The 21,914-nt window shown below is 39.4% G+C and overlaps 1 protein-coding gene across 1 annotated transcript in view; it reads right to left on the bottom strand.

The window, feature by feature from the left end:
* NBAS (NBAS subunit of NRZ tethering complex) overlaps positions 1–21,914 on the bottom strand; it is a 254,362-nt gene that overhangs the window by 101,045 nt on the left and 131,403 nt on the right. The window contains 2 exon segments of the mRNA XM_042464384.1: positions 1,259–1,372; positions 4,090–4,202. Of these exon segments, the coding sequence (XP_042320318.1) occupies positions 1,259–1,372; positions 4,090–4,202 (227 nt within the window).

The following is a 21,914-nucleotide window of genomic DNA, read 5'->3' on the forward strand; positions in this document are numbered from 1 at the left end:
TTATTCTAGGGGCAGGTAAATTAAAAATATAAAATACAAAACAAGAAAATGGGGATAAAAACAGCATATAACAAAACCATGAGAAAACGGCAAAAACAAAAGGGAAAATACCAACAACAGACTGAAAGTACAAAAATCTAAAAGTACTACAAAGAACTCCTAAAAAATACTGAGAATAAAATTATCTTCACTTCATGCAGAAAAGGGCAACATATAGACAATAGGAGAGCCTGAAGGCATCCCACAAACAGGGCACCATCACTGACAAAGTCCTCTCTTTTAGGAGTCACCACAGTAACTTCATTTGGTGGGATCACTAGGAGGAAGGCCTTGTATGATGGCACAGTAAGGACACTATTATTTCATAACAATGCCACTTTAAAGTTCATATTGGTTACCATGTAAAAGTAAAATAACGTACAAGAGGCACACACCCATATTTCCAAAAAGTCAAGTATGACGAGGCAGTTGACAGGTAGAAAAAAATAAAACACAGTACTGAATTTGATCCTGCTTCAAACCATCTCACTACTAGAAGAGCTTAGCAACATTACTAGTAACAGATGAAACATTAACCATCTGTCGTTACTTTGAGAATTTGTTGACAATGCTTGTTGTTCATGATTAATTTAGTGCATAATTTCCATGTTATCCAAAGCATGATTTTGCTTTACTTTTAAATTCTTTGCAGCCCTTCTATCTCCATTATTGATGCTGTAATCTTCCTTTTTTCAAAATCAAATCCCCAGCTCTACACATATCTTCTGTAAAAAGCCTTCCAGAATTCATGGGTTGTTTGGCTACCAGAAACAAACTTCAAGGACGTGACATGTTATGAGCAACATCATTACTTTTAACCTCTTACTTCCAAGCTGTGATTAACACAGCAGAATGGTTTCAAGGAAGAATTACACATAAATCTTATTTTAAGATGGTGATTCAAACAGGATTCCATTTGCCCAAAATGATACCTGTTATTTCTTATTTGCCATAAAAGAGATTTATTGAGGCTTAATGCTAACAAGTGGCATCAAGCAGTAAGTGTACGTTTTGGTGATGACAGAAAGACTCAGTATGAAATCCAAATAAAATCTATTTGCATTTTATGTTAAACAGAAAGTGGTAATGGTGCAATATATAATGGTATGTCAAGTTTCTCTAAAGACAACTTAGAATCTTTGAATAAGTCCTTGAATGAATCCCAAAGTGAAACACTTAATATAAAACATGGGTATCTTTCATCACAATTTTATTTTACCTGCAACCTTCAGCAAATTTGCAAGTCCCAAGAGCTTGGCAGATTGCTTGTAGTTTGTTGGCAGCTGCAAGAGGCATTCCTTGATAAGGCTGAGTCGATCAGAGCACAGACGAACTGGTGAGAAAACGCATTACACTAAGGAATAAAGTCACTAAAGACAATGCATTTTTGATTGAGGTAAGTACAGGTGCACACACAAGCTGCATCTGCAAACACTTGGGACCAAATCCAACTGCTACTCCTAACTAGAGTAGACCCATTGAATTAATGGGAACTTGATATGTCAATACTTATGAAAGTTCCATTAACTCAGTTAGGATACTTCTGTTGTGAAGAGCAATACAATTTGGCTTTATGGATTCTTTTACTGAGAATGGATGAGTAATATCAACTCAACATAGGTCAAATAAATGCATTTAACTCATAAGAAAAAAATCATGATTTAAGTATATTTCAGACATCTGAAAGCAGAATTAAATCCTTAAAACAAATTGATAGAAGAAAAGGTTGAGGATTTAACCTTTAGCATCAGAAAAATTTCCTTAAAAACCAATAGGCACACAATACTTAGCCTATGGAACTAGAATGTTGCTCTTGACATCTGTATTCTTGAAGTTATTCAACGATCCTTAGAAGGTAGTCTTCAAAAGCTCTGAAGTCTTGAAAAACTCATAATTGCATTTTTTTTAAAAAAATGTGTATTATTCATCCAGGTGCTAGCTGCACAAATCCATTAAGAGTGCAGACGAGAAAGTCATAAGAACTAAATGCAAGATTGCACTTAGTTTTTTTAAGTGCCATTCATAAGGCCATTATGATTTTAAAAATAAAAATAGAGTTTTATTGGGCACTAAACCATGGGAATAAAAAGGATCAATAAAATTAAGTTAACACAAGCCCAAATTCTGGGAGCACCTTCAAACAGTAATAAAACCATCTTATGAAACAAAACATAATTGTTACTACAAAAACAAGAGTGACAAGAGGGCTTCTTGGGTTTATGTTCACTATTTCAAGTTAATCTTGCCTTTTGAGATTTTGAGAAAAAGTGGGAGGAAGAGGTCCATCTGTTTGCTCCCTAGAAACAAAATTGAGACTAGTTCACAAGGGCACTTCACAAGGAGACCTGCTTCACATGGGTGTTGTCAGGATAAAAAAGATAAGCCTTTTCTGAAAACTTACAGTAATACACTGAAAAATAGCACTGCAGATATCATCCACATGGTGCTTACACTTCCTGACAGAACAACACTCAGCAATGTTCTTCACACAGTTCTTTTCTCTGATAGGATGCATTTTCATGTAAGTTCTTTTTTCTCCCTGGGTGACAGCTTGATTTCAGGAGTGTAAGGCCAATAGGACTTTTTGCTTTCTTCTTCTTCTTTAAATGACAATGCAAATTGCTTCTGAACATGCCAAATGTTACCTTATTTGCAGCATTTGGAAATGCAGAGAGGGGGGAGAGTGGTTTAAACTTTCCTGTCTCTGAGCAAGTATGTGTGCATGTCTCCAAGTTGTTGACTTATGGCAACCCCATGAATTTCATAGGATTTTCTTAAGCAAGTAATATTCAGAGGCGTTTTTGCCTGTTCCTGCCTCTGAAATAGCAGTGTCTACAGCAGCTGGTGTTTGTTGGTGGCCTCCCATCCAAGTGCTAACCAGGGCTGATCTTGCTTAGCTTCCAAGATCATATGGTATCTGGTGCCTTTCAGGTATTTAAGCCTGTCAGTGGAAACACTCAAACCTTGTTCATATGTTCTGTGGTCAGGAGAAGTTTCAGTTATTGGTAGGAACACAAACAAGGGGCAAAATGTTTGCCCCATGAATCACAATACAAAATTTATATATCCTGCAGCTGCTGGGAGCCACTTTCCTGGAAAGACTCCTGTCTAGAAGATTCTAGTGAATTCAGGAAACATTGGTTCCTGCTCCATTTAGGTTCAGGGTAACCATATGGCACCATCTTGAAGCCAGGGCAGAGTGTGGGCAGAGCAAGATGTACCCTTTCTCACTCTTTCTCTAGTGGTTACTGGGAAGGAAGCTTTTATCATTGTTATTTCTATTTTAGTCACTACACAGCAGCAATAGGAAGAGAATCACAGTTGCTTCCAAGACCATAAGAGTAAGAGAAAGTTGTGTGAGTGTGCACATATATGTTTTCATGAAACCTCTCACCTCTTTTGCTGTAACTACCAATATAGAATTATGCCATCTCCAAAGACCTTCAGCTCTCCGTTTCATACTTCTCTGCATTGCAGAAAGTTCAGGTACACTTTTTTTTCTTTTTGTGCTCGTCTTGGATTATCTTTCCTGGCTTCACAAACTGTGACTCACAAAGCCAAGGATGAACACCAGGACTTAATACTTTTCACTCACCCTTCAAACATTTGTATCCTAGCCTAACTAACTTTTACATGAGCTGAAATGAGGGCAGACTTCATGCCTGTCTTGGATCCCATTTTGCTACAATTGACTATTCATAACAGATTCTCCAAGCCAGAATTAAGTCACTTTCTTTGATGTAGGCTGAAGAGAACTAAAAATGGACTACTGAAAAGTTAGTGGTTTGACTATTTACCCAAAATGTATAACCAATTTAAATCAGAATTTTCCAAACATGTTTATTAAGAACAATAGTAACACCAGACATATTTACAAGCTAATTGCAATGTTAAAATATGCAGGTCTAAAATACAATTATGGAATTACAAAAGAAGGAAACAAATGACTTTCAATAAAGAAAGCTGTCCAGCTTGAGGCGATCTCAAAGAAAGACATTTTTAAAAGCTACTAAAATATATCATGCATATCATACAGTTAGCACACCATACCTTGTAATGGCAAGATTTTCACACCAAATTCTTCAAGATAACTCAGAGCACGAATGAGATCCAACTCCTCCTGAATAACTGGCGGACAGTCTGTAATAAGCTGTAAGCAGGATCTTAAAAGAAACAAACAGATTTAAAGATTTCAAACAGTTGCTCTAAGACGTCAGATAGAAGATCTTTACTGTACAGAGCTAATGTTGTATGGAGTATATTTGTATGAGACGTAAACCTGTAGTTTAGTGTTACACAAAAGAGGTGCAAGCTTCTTCCCTCATCTTGTGCTACTCAGAGAAAAGGGAAGATCACTAGCCTAACAGTCTTTCACACAGCACAGCTGCTACAAACAGACTGGGCTTAGGATCAGGTGGAACAGGGTTAAAATCAACACTCTTTCACAACCTTCACTCTGTTACTCATTCTCAATGTGTAGCTACACTGTAGAATTAAAGCAGTTTGACATCACTTTAGCTATCAGAGCTTCATCATGAGATGGAGAGAAGCTGCAGCATCATAGCTATATGTCCCCTGGAGTATCTTGGTTCTAAACTGGGCTGCAGAAAAAATGCAGTTTGATACCATTTTAACTGCCATGGCTCAATGCTATGGAATCCTGGAACTTGTAGTATGTTGTGGCACTAGAACTCTCTGACAGGGAAGGCTAAATATCCCACAAAACTACAAATCCCAAAATTCCATAGCATTGAGTCATGACACACTGCATTTAATTGGTGACACACTGCATTTAATTCTCCATGGGAGATTAGACCTTGGGCTCTATTTCAAATCTGTATCTTGCATGCTTGCAAAAATGCCACTAAAACCACACTGACCAGATGAGAGGGAACATCATCAGTTAAGGAAATGCAAATTGTGGGAGTAAAAAAATTCTTTTTTTAAAAAAGGCCTAAAAGGAGAAATTCTCTCAAAATAGCCCTAATGAAGACTCAGTAGACACAGAACAGTGGAAGGGAATGGGAAGACATTACAGGATCTCATTCGCACTACATAGTGATAGCACTTTGATACTACTTTAACTTCCGTATCCATCCTATGGAATCCTGGAATTTGGCATTTTGTGATGTACTTAGAATGCTCAGCCAGACAGCTCTAATGATCCAACAAATTGCAAATGGGTGACCAGATGTCCTCCTATTCCAGGACATGTCTTACATTTCAACCTTCTGTCCAGGAAGAATTTCAAAATGTATTCCATTTTGAGCATGGCCAAGAAGCATGAATTTATATTTATATTTTAGCTATTATTTCGTAATGACCTACATTATTCTTGAATGTCCTACATTTTGCGGCACCCTGTCCTGCTTTGCAGTTAGGACATCTGGTCATCCTGATTGCAAACCCTCAGATTCCTCTGGGTGCAGTCATAACAGTTAAAGTGGAGTCATAGTGTTATGATGGTGTAATGTGGATACATCCTTGGCAGCTTCAAGGAGAGACAACTCACCTGTTTTCCTTTCCCCTCAGAAAAGGACAGTAGTGATTTGGGGCATGTGTGATTTTTGCCCCTCTTGTTTTAAACATTAGCAGAACTGTGTGACTAAACAATTCAGCAACTGCAGCTACTGTATCAAAAAGCTGGTATTAAAAAGTGAACTCAGATATTAACAGTTCAGCTGGAGCACTTGCATTAGCCAATTAAATTACTTTTTCCAGATCCCTGCAAAAACTGATAAGGCACTCAAATTATTATTTTATAGGCTATCATGAGCTCACAGTGTGTATAAGGTGCCAGTAGGCAGGATGAAATAGTAATGTGCTTAATATTATTTATTAATATTAATAAATATTATTTCTACAGAGTTTTTTCTCTTTCTCCCAAATTTTACTTGAGCATATTTAGTGAATTGATCTTATCTTTTAAAAAAGAAAATCATTCTAGAACAATTTCCACTTAAATGACAATATAACTAGGCTAGAAAATTGCTAATGCTAGCTAATGAATCAGACATTTCACTTGACATTAATATTAGTCGTGGTATTAAAGGAGAAATTCATTTCCTAGGGAGAAAGTGAAGTTCTACCTAACCCGCCCTGCATCCTACCTGCAGAGCTATTATAAAACTTCATATTGCAAAAATGGAAGCCTATACAACAAAGAAATAAAAGGGATGGTGTTTTTGTCATTTTGCTATATATTAAAATCTTAACATGCACACACACACACTGGGGAAAAACAGAGAGAAGAGATACAAAATGTTTGGCAAGTAGAAGAATAACAAAGAAACAGGAAGAAAGACTGATGTGGGAGGAATAAGGGTCTACACTGGAAACAAACACAGATAAATATTGCTCCCTGCTTTTACTAAAGCCTTCCAAAATACATTGCTTATTAAGATTAAACAAGCCCATGTGAAGTACCACTATTACCTAGGATACAAGACTGTCAAGGTCAAATAATTCAAAAGTTTTAAATGCACTAAATAGTCACTATGGTGTAATACAGTGCACCTGCGCCATACACGGGCTTACTATACATGGCTTCGAGCCTACGCTGAAGCCGTGCAACAATTAAAGAAATAGCTGCCCCGCACCATGAGTACACGCCCCTTGCTTGCAATGGGGCATGAGAATACATGGATTCCCTGTGTAACAAAAGGACCCATTGTATTATGTTAAGCTGCCCTCATATATCTGATCTCCACCTTATATGTATCTTCTCATATTGCAACTGTATTCTATCTTTTTTATAATGGCCCATTCCTCTGACATGTTATCTAATGTACGGGGGGAACATAGGGTTGCTACTTAATCAAATGCGGGTTCTGGAGATAATTAAAGGCCCTGGTTAATTGGGCATTCCCTCTCCTCTAAGTAGATCTAAAATTCTCCCAACTACCATCCCTTTCACTTAAGTTGACTTCAACCAGATGACTCTCTCACTAGGAACAGGGAGTTTGTCCCCGAGACACTGGCAACGATTTAAGGGTCTCTCTGTCTCCTGTTTCCCACTGGAAGGAGGAGTAGAGGGAAGGAAGCCCAGATTTCTCATGCTCTGAAAAGTTAATATTGCAAAGAGAATGAGGGAGTTATGTGCCACTGTGTGTTGTGTGCCTTCAAGTCATTTCTGAAATACAGCAACCCTAAGGTGACCGTATCATGGGGTTCATGTATGATGGATGATGGAGAAGGAAGGGGGGACCCGCAACTTGTGACACCTGAGATGTAATACTTCTGTAATACTTCCTCTGTATTCTCATCTTCATAGCAGAGGATTTAGAAATATCTAGATGTCAGTTAATCCCACCTTATATTTTCACAAAAGATAAGACACACACTGTAGCTATCTAACAACAACAACAATAACAACAACAACAACAACTCTTCATCAGGATCCATAGACCCAACAAGCTGAAATTATTATCAAGTATATGGAACATTTCCAACTACCCAGTCCTGGTAAACAAAAGTTTAAATTTGAGCACGAAGCACATAATATTCCACACAGCTGGTACTTTAAGAAACATTTCATGACTCACACTTTTCATTTAATCTCAATATCTTCCTTGCTTATTAGTAAGAGACTAGCATTTGACTGACTTTTTAAATGGAAAATAAATTAAAAAACAGTAAACCTCATTAAAGAGCCAGCATGGTGCCATGGTTGGAGCGCTGGACTACAACTCTGCAGACCAGGGTTTGATTTCCCACTCAGCAATGGAAACCCACTGGGTGACCTTGGGCAAGTTACAGACTCTCAAACCCAGAAAACCCCATGATAGGATCCCCTTAGGGTCGCTATAAGTCAGAAATGACTTGAAGGCATGCAACCACAAACCTCACTAAAGATAAATCATTTCATTAAATATACAGAAAGGCAAAGAGGTAATTGTGGTTCTTAACACCAACTAAATTTAATTTAATACTAACAAACTCCTTTTAAACAACATTATTTTAGCACATTATGGTCTCTGGAAGATGTAAGATGCTATGTCTTTTTATTTGTTCTGTAAAATATTACGCAGCCCTATGGCAGTTGATAAATAAATTACAAGTACTTCCTTAGCAGTGTATGCTCAAGGCTGCTAAGTCTTCTCATTTTAAAAAAATCAATTTGTTTTCATCTCTTTACTACTTATGTGAGCCTCACATTCTTAAAGTGTGCAGGTGTGGACACAAGAAGACATTCTGCAGCCAGCAACTACATTTCTATTTTACAGCTGTGCTGTTTATACATATATAATCACAATGTACCAAAACTACAACTTTGCATTTGCTGATTGTTGCTCATGCCCAAATTCCCTAACAGGGAAAAATTAATACAGGCAAATTACAGGTTTCGATTTGCTCGTTTTTATTTAAAGTACTGAAACCCACTAAGGAAGTGTGTGTGTGTGTGGGGGGGTATATAGGTGAGTTGGTGGGTGGGTGTGTATTTTTTTAAAAATGACAATAACCAGATGAAAATGCAATAAAACAATTAAAAAACAGTTTAAAAGATGTGTCTTGAAAAACTCCCCCCGATACACACAAAATACACAACACACACACACACACACACACAGAGAGAGAGAGAGAGAGAGAGAGAGAGAGAGAGAGTGTGTGCAAATTAGATGCAACTCTAGGGAAAGTCCACTCCAATGTTTAGAAGTGACACTAGAAAAAGCACCGTCCCATTTGTCTGACAACTGGGTAGCTGCAAGTAGGTATCTTCAAAACAGCTTGCTGCAATAACAGTGAAGTTCATACTCTGACCAGCAGTCCTTCAGACAAGCAGGCACTACAGGGCAAAGCAGATGGTCCACAAGGAGGGGCCAGAAGCCGCTCTGGCTGCAAGTGGGCTGCAATCACACTGGGACTGCAGCAACCACACAGTCTGCTTCCAAAGCAGACCATTGCCATGGTCCCAAGCTAGCTGCCATAAGGAGCCGGATTATTCTAGCTCCTTTTTGATCTGATCCAAAGGACTGGATTGCAGCACCGGAGCAGCTTCTGGACGCTTTGGGGGCATGCATCATCTGAATGCCATGCTGCCAAAATGGCCAGAAGCCACTTCTTTTGGCCCATGCATTTCGAGGCTAGGTCACTTAAAACAATGCTACTCGGTGCGTATGTGTAAGTGCAGATCCTGTGCCAATGGCTGCCAGACTCTGGCAGATTTCCAGGAAAGAAAAACTGTTGTAGTCAATGGAAAGAATATGGTGTCATTTCTTGGCACATTGTAGAAAAAAATGGTGGTGCCTCACTTCAGATAGCCTGAGAAGCACTGACTGATAGCATTAATGGTTAAAACCAACATTCTTGAAACCTTGTTTCTGTTGCTCAGAAAACAACTAAAACCCAATACAATTCTTTTGTTACTAAAACAATGTGTCATACTACACACCTGTTAGCAGACACATTTCCCAAGCTTCACATAAACTTCAAAGGCGATCGTATACATAGAAGTGCAATTATCTAAACATAAATAATAACTGTTGCCAAATCATACTGCCCCATTCTAGAATAATCAAAGAATTACCATTCCAAAAGACTGGGGCTTGGCCATCATAATCCCGACATATAAAAAAGGTAATAGATCCGATCCCTCTAATTTTTGACCAATTAGTCTCTTGAGTTTGGTGAGTAAGTTGTACACAAAACACCTTCAAAATAAGTTTTTAGATTGGCTCAAGTCCGAAGATATTTTGTTGGCTGAACAGGCAGGCTTTAGGCCTGGACGATCCACTATTGACCATGCAATGATATTGCAATATCTTGTTGAAAAATACCTCCATTATGGTCAACCATTATATGCGGCATTTATAGATTTTAAGTCCGCCTTTGATTCAGTTAATAGATCTAGATTGTGGGAGAAACTATTGTGCACTAATATAGATAAACGACTCCTCTTGCTTCTTATTAAGATTCATGAGAGTTCTAATATTAAGGTCAGATGCAGTCTCCAAGGACATGTTTCCAAGGCAATTCCTGTTAAGATGGGTGTAAGGCAAGGATGTGTCCTAGCCCCCACTTTATTTAATTTTTACATTAATCCCCTTATTTCTGCCTTGAACAATCTTTCTTTTCATCCTCCAAAGCTGGCTAAGAAGCATATCAACTCATTGCTCTATGCGGATGATGTCGTTATCTTCTCATTATCCCCCACCGGACTTAAAAGAGCCCTAAATTCTCTTGATTTGTTCTGTAAAGAGGAGAAATTAACAATTAACTCCTCTAAGACTAAGATTCTTACTTTTGCTCACCGCCCCAAATTGAGACAATGGAGACTTGATAGACAACACATAGAGCAGGTTAAGACTTTCAAATATCTAGGGATTGTATTTCATACCTCTGGTAGGAGAACAGCCCATTCAGAACTTGTCGTTAGTAATGCCCAAAGAACTATAACAGCTATTTTAAGATTTTATTTTCACTGAAGGTACTCAGTTTATTCCAGCCGCAATCAAACTGTTTAATGCCAAGGTTCGCCCTCAATTGCTATACGGAGCCCAATTGGGACCATATAGTAACATAAATGTAATTGAACGTGTACAAACTAAGTTCCTTAGGAGAATCTTTCAGGTTGCCCATTGTGTTCCGAACGCTGTTCTTAGAAGGGAGGCTGGGACTATTAAAGTAGAATCTAGTCTGTGGATTAGTGTACTCACCTATTGGCAAAAATTGCATAAAACTTCTGGAGGTCTGACAAATTTAATTTTCCTGGATTCCTCTAAATCCTCTTGGGAAATTTCGCTTCTTAAGAAATTAAATGAGCTTGGTCTCAATAAAAATGAAATTTTAAAGCTCGACACCGATAGAGCTAAATCTACTATTAAACAAAAAATCCTAGAAGCAGAAAGATACATGGACTCTATTTCCCTTTCCAAATATGTCATGTTCAGTGCTCAAGTTTTGGTCCCCTCCCCAGCTCCATATCTGTTCCATGTTACCCTCCCGAAGTTAAGAAGGGCTCTAACTCTGGCACGTTTCAATGTGTTGCCCACGGCCATGTTGGAAGGTAGATTTAAAAAAACACCTTTTGAAATCCGTTTTTGCCCATGTAGCTCGGGCACTGTTGAAACCAATGAGCATGTTTTCCTTTATTGTCAATTCTATAGAGACATTCATCACCAACTGATTAGCCCACTACTGAGTAAATTCCCAGGCAAAACTGACTCCTTTTATTTACGTCTCCTATTGGACAACAATGATTCTACAGTATCCCTTAAGGTGGCTAAATTTTGTTATATTGTTTGTAAACTGCGCCCTCAACTGTCAAATGGTCATTTTATTACCGTGTAGAAAGAACTGTTTACGATACTGTACACGTACAGTCTACCATCAGTTTATATTTTAATTTGTTATTGTTATATTGATATGTTGCTTGTGTGATTTTGTTTTTATACTGGTCAATGACCGAATAAATTTTTATTACTATTACTATTTTTATTACTATTACTATTACCATCATTTAGTTTCCAGCATATATTGACATATATGGCAACTTCAAAAGTAACTTAGGAGGGCTAGACAGACTGCCCCATAGGGGCGGTCTGCAGCCTCCTCTTTGCTGGCCAAATCGGGGCCATGGCACTCTTATGCCACGGCCCCGATCTGACCTCCGGAGAGCACAAAAAGGAATCACAAAAAAGGCTCCTTTTTGTGTCCTCCAAGGGGTGTCATAGCTGCAGCGGCACAACCTTATGATGCCCCTTCAGTGCTGCATCATGTGGAAGCAGCACCAGAGGGGCGTCATGATGGCATGCGCCGTGTGGACTGGTACAAGCCAGAATAGCGCCCTGGGGGCGGTGTTAGGGCATTCAGCATGCGGGTGCTGCACCCTAACTCTGCTCACAGGCCAGCATAAAGTGCCGGTCTGTATTGGGCCTGAATCATTCAAGAAAAACGTTTAAGTGTGTAAGGGGCCACAGATTTCCCAGTGAATACTTGAAGTGCAACACTAAGGATTTCTGAGTCCCAAAAGTTTAACCATAATGGAAACAATCAGCCCCTTTTTGCTTCCTAAAGTAGATTACTGATATCAAGATTTCTTAGAGGAAAACAGGAGGAGTGAAAAGATATGTGTACAAGCTTTTGGTTTTGGTACTAAAACCCAACTGACAGACCTTGCCATTCTAATGAAAAAGGATGCAGATCTTGTAAGCCTGAACTCTTCCCAATCCTGCTCTGAAAGTTGAAGGGTGATGGGAATGATACTGAAAGTAGGCTGGTTTACCTGGCCAAATCCATGCATATATCAGTCAGACTGGTTGAAGAATTGAAATACTCTCTGCTAGCAGCCAAAACCAATTCAATGCTTTTCTCATAGCAGACTCTATATTGTGGTTTTCCTTTTGAAGCAGTGCTAACTGGAGGATCTATTGACCAAACACTACAGTGCATCATTTGCCCAGCTAAGTGAATGTTCTCCAGCCGGCTTGAGCACAGAAGGCTTTCTGTAAAAATCTACAAAAAAGAAAAAGAAAAGGACAGAAACGGTTAAGCAAATACATATGGGGATATTCAAAGATATACCCATGTTAGTCAGTATGTAGAGAGTATCAGTATGCAGAGAAATCTTGTAGCATCTTTGAGACTAACCAAAGAAAGAAGTTGGCAGCATGAGCTTTCATAGAACTCTATCATACGGAGATAAATTGAAGGCAAATTGGTTAAATCCCATGCAGAAATGGGATTTTAAAATCTGCTTTTGCAGGTTGTTTTTCAGACACGTTGGCATCAATGAGAAATGATGCAACACTAATCTGAACGCAAAGTTGACAAAAGATACTCCTTTTTACTTTTGGGAAGTTCCTAAAAGTAAAAAGGGAAGGGTTTTCTTGACTTTGCATTCAGATTAATGTCACATTATTTCTCATTGATGCAAACATCGTCTTTTGAGGGTTATTTCTAATTTCTGTTCAGGTTAACCCTGAACATCGTGTGAAAAACAACCTGCTTTAGCTGGGTTTTTTTTCCACTTTAAAACAAGTTTCTGCACAGGATCTGTCTCATGTGATAAATTCCATAGTCGTAAGTCTACTTCCTCAAATGCATTTGGTCAAGCTTGGGAAATGTGTCTGCTAACAGGCCTGCATGTGAAGAACCCACTAAATGCATCAGAGGACATAGACTTAAGTCTATGAAAACTCATGCTGCCGACCTAGTTCTTTAGTTAGTCTCAAAGGTGCTACAAGATCTCTCTGCATACATATATGGGGATAATTTCCCACTAAGACAAGACCAATACAAATAGATTTTAATAAAGGATTAAAGAAAAACATATCTAATACGCTTCTCACAGGAAACACTGCTAATTTGCCTTCCGAGAATGCTTAAGAATCACACTGGCTCATCTGTGACCCTGACTGGCATCAGCTCCCCAAGGTTTCAGACAAGATGTTATCTGAGCCCTACCTTGGGATGTTATGAATTGAAGCTGCTCAGCCACAGAACTATACCTCCTTCCACTGCAGGATGACCATAAGTCCCTGCATGGTGCAGTGAATTCTCAGATATATCGGGGCATACATTATCTGTTTGGCCTGGATACTGTTCCAATTGGTTAGATAAAAGGACTGTGCTATGGAATATGTTCTTGAAAACTGCCAAAATTATCACATTGCTGTACACAGCAGAAGAAAATGGGCAATGGACTGTCACCAAATTTTTCTATAAGGAATTCATCGAACTAGGAACATAGGAAGTACAAGTGAAACAGCAAGACAGAAATCCTAAGTCAAAAATGGATTCTGGGCTTTGAGCAAGCGAAGAAGCAATCTTTGCAGAGAAATTATGCACATCAAATTGATCATACCTCTTTATAAGATGCACTAATGTATTGGCAAGGCACAATGACGCCTGTTTAATACGTACTGAAATCTATTCAACATTTTGGTTAATGTCTGTCATCTTGAAATAAGAGCGATAATTGTGATACCTTGTTCTTGACATGACATATATTCTTAGTGTATGCATTCTGAAGGAGGGATCAGTTTTAGTTTTCAGTTTACACACCATATGCCATTTTCCAATTGCATTTTTTTCAACAAAAAAAAATCTAGTTTGCTGTCAACATCTCCGAAGAGTCTTAAAGACTAGCAGCCATAAGCAATAAAGTGTATAAGCTACCATAATAAGGCTGATAATAATATGAAAATGATAAAGTATGTCACATTTTCAAAGGTAAGTTATAAAGCAGAAAGACTTACACAAATACCACACTACAGAATAAAGAGCATTTTCAAGTAAACTGTGCATATTCCAAAACAGCAACTGTTTAGTGTGTGTGCATGCGTGTGTGTGTGTGGTGTGTGCCTTCAACTATAATTCACTTAATGACAAATTCATCTTCAATATATACACACAATTTTCTGTAGAAACAGAATTTTGCATTTCACTTTAAATGCAAACAGGAAAACATCTATCAGAGTTCTTTACACACCCTGAATGACATTATTAAAAATGAACTTTCTGCTCAGTGAACCATTTAATAAACATAACACTGATAAAGGCCATTCATCTTTATATATATTGTTTAGTTAGCAATTGTATTTCAGTTGTTGTACATTAAGAAGTTCAAATTTCCCCTCTACATTTCTCATGTCTTTTATAATTCTCCAGTGTTTTGTAATTAGTTTGTTCAATGGCAAGAAATTCTGAGATGCTTTTTTTTAAAAGCTATTTTAAAACCTGAAGGTAACAAAACACACCATATGAATTTGTCAGAAACGTGTCTCTTATGCAACATTTGTAAAAGGGCGACAAAACATTTGGCTAATTGGTTTAAAACTTAAAATAAGATACAGTACAAAGAATGTTCTTAAAATACTGAGCAGAGAGGGGGAAGAATGGCATGGTCAGTGAGGCAGAAGGAATGCAGCTCATGAGTGATCCATGATTAAGGGAGAAGAACATGTAGTAGGATCACATATTTTCTTCCATGACCCTTCTCTCTCCTATGAAGTGCATGCACACATTTTCCCCACTGACATCTGTAGTTAAATATGATGTCAGTCTAGTCCTTCACTATCTGGTATTTGTTCATTAAAAACTTGACCTCCTCTGGTCAACTAGAAAACAAGGTTACCTTTCATAATCTGGGACTTCCATGTTCAATGTTTAAATAAAATGCTCCCATTTGGTGGCTCATTAGAGGATAACCTGGTAGACAGGACTCTCTTTAGAGAAGAATGTTAGCAAGGTGAACCCAACTCCTATCCAGATGGAGAGGCAACTCTGAAACCTTGGCTACAACTGCACCACAGAAATAATTAAGTTTGACACTGCTTTAACTGCCATGGCTCAATGCTATAGAATTTTGGGATTGGTAGTTTTGAGAGACATTCAACCTTCTCTGTCAGAGAGCTATGGCGCCCCAATAAATTACAGGCCCCAGAATTCCACAGCATTGAGCTATGGCAGTTAAAGTGATGTCAAACTGCATTATTTCTGCAGTGCAGATGCAGCCCCTGTTGCACAGATCCTGACAGTCTATATGAGGAAATCGTGAACATGAACTGTGCATTTGTTGTTTCAGGTCAGGAAAGAAGAATAACATGTGCAAGTTAATTAGTACAAGTGGACATAAAGCTATCAACAGGTCTTTCACATACTGAAGAACAAAAAGAGTCACCTCATAGCATGTATCTGGCTCTAAGCACGTGTAGACATTCTGCTGCATTTCCAGCATATCTTGCAACAATCCCATCCACTGTATCTCATTAACTGGAGGCTGCCTTTTAAGAGATAAAGGTCAACATTTATAAGCAAATAGTTTGCAGAGAAAGTGTCAATGTGGAAATTAAATACTTCATCTTAAAAGCTACACAACTATCCCCCATGGGAAGAACATACTAGTACAGTAGATGGGAAAAAAATACACCCATGCTAAATGATAATTTATACAGTGCTTCATATATAAGGCATCCTTATGACATTTCTATATGGGGGACAGATTTTATTATACCCATATGACAGGTACAGAGCCAAGGTTGAGAGAATGTTGCTTGCCCATGGAGTTCATAGCAAATGAGAGATTTTTATCTAGAGACATAGTGATTCACTTGAAATCTAAGAGCTTACCCAGTATGCTGGTCCTTGATTTTATATCTAAAGTCTTCAAATTACAGCTACCCTAGTCACAGAGACTGAATTCTGGTTCAAATTGGAAATTCAAAATCATCATAATAAGATACTTTAATAGCTAGGCTGTACTCTTTGCAATGTTGACTTTCACTAGTCCTTGAAACTGGGACGATATCTGTGCTCCTATGAACTGTGGATTCAAGAAAGGAAAAGAAACTTGTGCTTGACTTCCCCCGTTTGCCCACATATGAGCAATAATGCACAATGTGGAATTAAGACATCCCCAATGCATTAAATGCCCCATGCCACAAAATCACCGCCCCAATACATATACTGATACATTTGCTCCCTTGTGCTTGCATTTTACATAGCTTGTGGATTATTTTTTTAACTGTAACTTCCAGAATCCCTCAAGCAGCCTCACTACTGGATATGCTGGCTAGGGAATTCTGGAATTTGTAATCTAAAAAAGGAATTTTCCCAAGCTGTAGTTATATTGCCCCTCCTCTGTATTTTTTCTTCCTTTTGTGGAATCATTCCTGTATTGGAAAATTCAGCTGCCACTCCTGCAGACCACTGTTTCTAAGCCCTAAATTCTTAAGAGAGAATTACTCCATCTCATCTGTGTGTATGCCATGTGCAGTGAACAAATCGTCTGGCTCCTAAGTAGCTGTGTGCTAAAGAGAAGTCTTAGGCCCGTTACAAACGGGCCGTTTTGTGCGTGCACCCCCCTAACCCTAGTGCACGCTCCACATGCACAAAATGGCGGCCGCCATGAGGACGTCACGACCGCGCCGCCTCTATATGGGGCAGCGCGGACGTGACGTCCTTGCTCCGCGCCAGGGCGCATAATGCGCCCTTTCCGCGGAGCAGGAAGGAGCTCCGTTTCAGAGCTCCTTCCTGGTTTGGTCCGCTGGGCGCAGCCTTCAGATGGCTGCGCTCAGCGGACCAAAGGAGAACGGGGCCAAGCGGCTGCTGCGGGGTATCCTTGGGGCTTGAAGCCTCAGGGACACCCCTTTCCAGGCTGCAGGGAAGTGGCCTTTTGCCGCTTCCCCGCAGCCCGGAAAGCGGCGGATCGGGGCCTCAGCGGCTGCCATTCTGGCTGCTGAGGCCCCAATACTCTGGGGAAAGGGGCGGGTACAGCCCGCCCCAATGGGCGGTCTATAACCTGCCACATTGTAATCATATGCAGGATTGCTCCAAAGTCAGTCCTACAGATATCTATTTATCTCACTTGTAATCCTGTCTTGGAAAGCAGATTCATTTGTTCAGGTTTTGAAACCACTGAAATTAGTGTCTACCTGCCAATCCGTGAAACAATTTATATCTCAGCATGAAGACCAAATTTCATAGCAACCACTATCAATATGTAATCCATTTAGACAATTTCCTCCCAAAACATTTATTATAGTAAACCAAGGAAGGGAAATGTCTAGCCCTGTTTGAAACTGCTTCTACAGTATGATCCCCATATCTGCAAGACCATTATCTGTGGTTTCACTTACCTGCAATCCATGGCTGTCATCACTAGCCATGGTCCTTCCTCACCTCTTCCTCATGCGAGACAACAGGAGAGGAAAGGAAGCAGTACCACCACCTGGCTCTTCCTGCCTGCCTGCCTGCCTGCCTGCCTGCCTGCCTACCTGCTCCCTCCTTGCTTGTTACAAGATGAGGAGGAAGGGGTCTTCCCCTTGCCATACCCTCTCCCACTTTGCACAGCAGTGAGCGCCTCCAACTCGCCGCCACTTCTGTTTCATACAGAGACAAGCACAGCAGGCCTGACTGCAAAAAGGTGGGTGATTCTCTTAGTGGTGGATGCAGCATTCTTGCATGCAAGAACAAAAGGAAAAATGGCTAGCCAGTGCTTAGTTGCTGCTTCCAAGGTGACTGAATGCAATGGAAGTAATGACCAAGAGGCTGGTCTTCCTTCCTTCCTTCCTTTCTTCTCTCTCTCACTACCAGCAAGGCTTGGTGAACTCCCTGCATGCCCCTCTCCATTGCCACTGGTTGCAGGATGAGGAAGATGGGTGGCTGCCCCCTAACCACCAGTGGCAACCTCCACATTAGATAGCAGCCAGCCAGCCAGCCAAGCAGCATCTGTCTTGGTTGCATAGCCACACAAAGTTTAGGAATGTATCCTCTAAATATATAGAGGTTGTACTGTAATAGCTCTCTTTTTTTAATTGCATTTTATCTTTTTAAGTGTAGTTTTGTATTATTTTAATACTGTAAACAGTTTAATTTCATTTTATTGTTCACTTTTTAGTAAGTTTTTAGCTGTATTGTTCTTTTTAAAACTGAGTACCAATTTTGGAAGAAAGACGGGATACTAAAACTAATATTAATAAGACAGATGTTGTTTGATTGCATCTTTCATCAGCCCTAGCAAGTATAGCCAATGGAGAGGAACATGTAGTCCAACTATATTTGAAGGAGCACACATTACCCATTCCTGCTGTAAATGCTTAGAAATAAATACTTCTTTTACAAACAGATGAGAAAAGAGAAGATCAGTTAAGAAGTTCAACATTGTTTGCTAAGAACTACTCACTTGCGGCCAGTATGCCTGGTCAACCTAATCATTAGCTTGCGTGCTTCTTCTGGATTGTTCTGTGTGTCTTTTACAAATGATACTGGTTTCTGGAGTCCATGTTTCTCCAGAAGTTCTGATACACTGCAATAAATAATCATATGCACCATTAAACATTCAGTAAAAGCTTAACCCCAGCCTGCCATCACAAAACCCAGTTGTATCACCAAATACATAAAAAAATATATATCTCATATTCTTAAAGTGCAAAACAAAGACCACAGACAGATGTTTCTCTGGAAAGACAGGTCACATTTAGGTCACATGGTAAAAAAAAAACCTGTCAGTGAGAATAATAATAATAATAATAATAATAATAATAATTTGTTTTATTTATATACCGCTATTCCAAAGATCACAGCGGTGAACAGCAAGTAAGCTAATTAGCAAGTAAGCTAATTTGCCCCCAACAGTCTGGGTACTCATTTTGGCGACCTCGGAAGGATGCAAGCCTGAGTCGAGCTTGGGCCCTTTTTTGCTGGTCTTGAACTCGCAACCTTGTGGTTTTGAGTGAATGACTGCAGTACAGGCATTTAACCACTGCGCTACCAGGGCTCCTATGAAATTTATGAAGATTTGCATCCCTGCAATGTAATCTAAATGGCAAAACCATGAGTTTTTCAAAGAGAGACAAATCAATCTTTCCTAATGACCACACAGCAATACAGGAAATAATGGGTAATTCCCCCCCTCATTTTTTTAAATTATATGTTTAATGGTCTGAGCACCTGGAACAGCTGTTCTGTAACTCCTGAACAAACAGCTTACATTTGACAACTATAAATGGACAAATATCTGGCCACTTAGATCAGCATTTATTGACACACTAGCTTAAAAATAGAAATTAATCTTTAATCAATGAGAGCTGACCACTTGTAGGCTCAATATTTCTTTTCTTCACCCATACAATACCTACTTTCACCATTTCCTCTCCCTACTTTTAGTATGCTACATAAGAAAAATTGTTCTGGAGATAATAAATAAGATACAGAATTTGGATATTATCTATTCTGGTTCTCTACAGGAAAACAGACCAGCAAAATGTGGCATCTTCCCAGAGGCCTATGGGCATGGTATATGCACAACACATGCCCCCAAAGATGCCAGGAACACACCGTGAAGCCGCCCCATTGCCCACATGGTAGCAGTTTTTCAGCATTCCAGTAGCATGGCATTTAGACATCGTATACCACTGGAGCTCTGACAAACTGCCACCATAGAGGCAAAGGCACCTTTTTTCCCAGCGCAAAACAGAGCGGCTTTGGGAACTTCTTTTTGCGCCAAAAAAAACCACCAGGTTGGGAGTGTGGTGTGGGGTTGCTGCGGTTTTTTGGGGGCCATCTGTTTAAGCCCTAAGTGTCATTCCAAAATAAATGGGCATTTACAATGGATGAAGTCCAATATCGTTTGCCTATTACCATAGCTAATTCCATCAGTGGGATGATTCCTCTTTTTGCTGTAGGCCATTACATTCCATCAAAATGTGCTTCAGAGGACTGCGGAACCGTCCAAAACAGGCATTCAATGGTGCAGCGGACCTTACTTAATTATTTTCCAATATTTCTGGATTGTAATAATATTGAAATTTTTATTTAAACATAATGTTGTTATAATAGCTACATCATGTGCAAAATATAACGTTGTGTTAATGAAGTAAACATATCAAAGAGAGGAGAGAGAGGACATTCTTACCTAAGAATTTGTTCCAATTCATCAACCTTATCATGAAGACTGCTAGTAATGTCTGTTTCAGCACTGAAAAGAATATAAAATAAATTATATTACAAACTACCTGTAAGAAAAAGACAAATTAGAAAATAACTTATCCAAAAAAACCCTCTCTCTTTAACATACAGGTAAATTATGACTTAGAGGCGAAGCAGTCCGGCAGCATGGAGTGATCTCTGGCCGCTTCAGCCCCAATTGGCCTTAGATTGTCTGGGGACGACGACAATGGGACGCTGCAGACCCAGAGCCATCCGCTGCTCTGATCCTAAGTGGGCCACTGGCAAGGAGCACTTTTTCAGTGCTCCTTTTTTGGCCGGCTTCAAGCCACCTTAGGTAGCTGTGGAATGACTTCTGGCCACTCCGGTGACGTGCATCACCTGCATGCCCCACCTCCAAAGCAGCTAATAGCCACTCTTTCTTGCCCATGTTTTGGGCCTTACAATGCATTGTATGTTGAAAAGCCTGTTAACACATAATACTCCATCTCCTCACTTCTTACCATTCACCTTATCAGTACCCTTTTCAGTGGCTAAACTGGCCCACACATTGGAAGAGGATGCAGGGTTTAAGCACCCAGGGATCAAGAAATATATAAGAAATAATTTTAAAATGCTTTTCAGGCCATTGGTCCATCTAACGTAATATCTTCACTTATGTTATTTTTGCCTGCATGAATGAAGATGTAAAGAGATCTTGTAACACCTTTGAGACTAACTGAAAGAAAGAGGTTGGCAGAATGAACTTTCATAGACTTCAGTCTACTTCCTCAAATGCTTTTTTTAAAAGTAAAAAGCATCTGAGGAAGTAGACTGAAGTCTACGAAAGCTCATGCTGCCAACCTCTTTCTTTCAGTTAGTCTCAAAGGTGTTACAAGATCTCTCTAAATACTGATTCTACAATCTAACAGGGCTATATCTTTGAATTCTGCACAAATGAAGAATTTCAAAAGTCTTCTTCCTCCTGGGTGAAATTAGAAAAGGTTTTGTCTGTGTCCCCCCTCCACACACATGTTTTCAGACATTTTGGGTGGAAAACAATTGTTTTTCAAACAAAAAAAAACCCCATAGTTTTCTGCACAAAAATGTTAGGGTTTTTTTTTCAAGGTTGGGAAAGTGATGTTCACACAGCATTTTATTTACACAAAATGAGAAAAACCTCATATCGGTTGATTCTTTTATTGACAGGGTGTCTCAATGTGTTCAAACATCCTTTCTGGTCAAGAACAAGAACATTTGTGGGCATTCTTCACATCTCCAGGACTGGTAGCTGCTCTATTGGGGCTTTCCAAGCATTGTCTGAAAAAGTTGGGAGTGAGCCCAGGGCCTGCTACATATGAAGCATGTGTTCTACCAGTATGGTCCCTTTCTTATGGCTTCTCCTTACAAGATGTAACAAACCCAGGGAGCAGTTAGGTAATGTCACACAATTCAACTACCCACGGAAGCACTGATGTTCCAGTAAGCATGTACACAGATTGGATGTA

The sequence above is a fragment of the Sceloporus undulatus genome, chromosome 1 (genome assembly GCF_019175285.1).
Source record: "Sceloporus undulatus isolate JIND9_A2432 ecotype Alabama chromosome 1, SceUnd_v1.1, whole genome shotgun sequence".
In the NCBI taxonomy this organism is placed as follows: Eukaryota; Metazoa; Chordata; class Lepidosauria; order Squamata; family Phrynosomatidae; genus Sceloporus; species Sceloporus undulatus.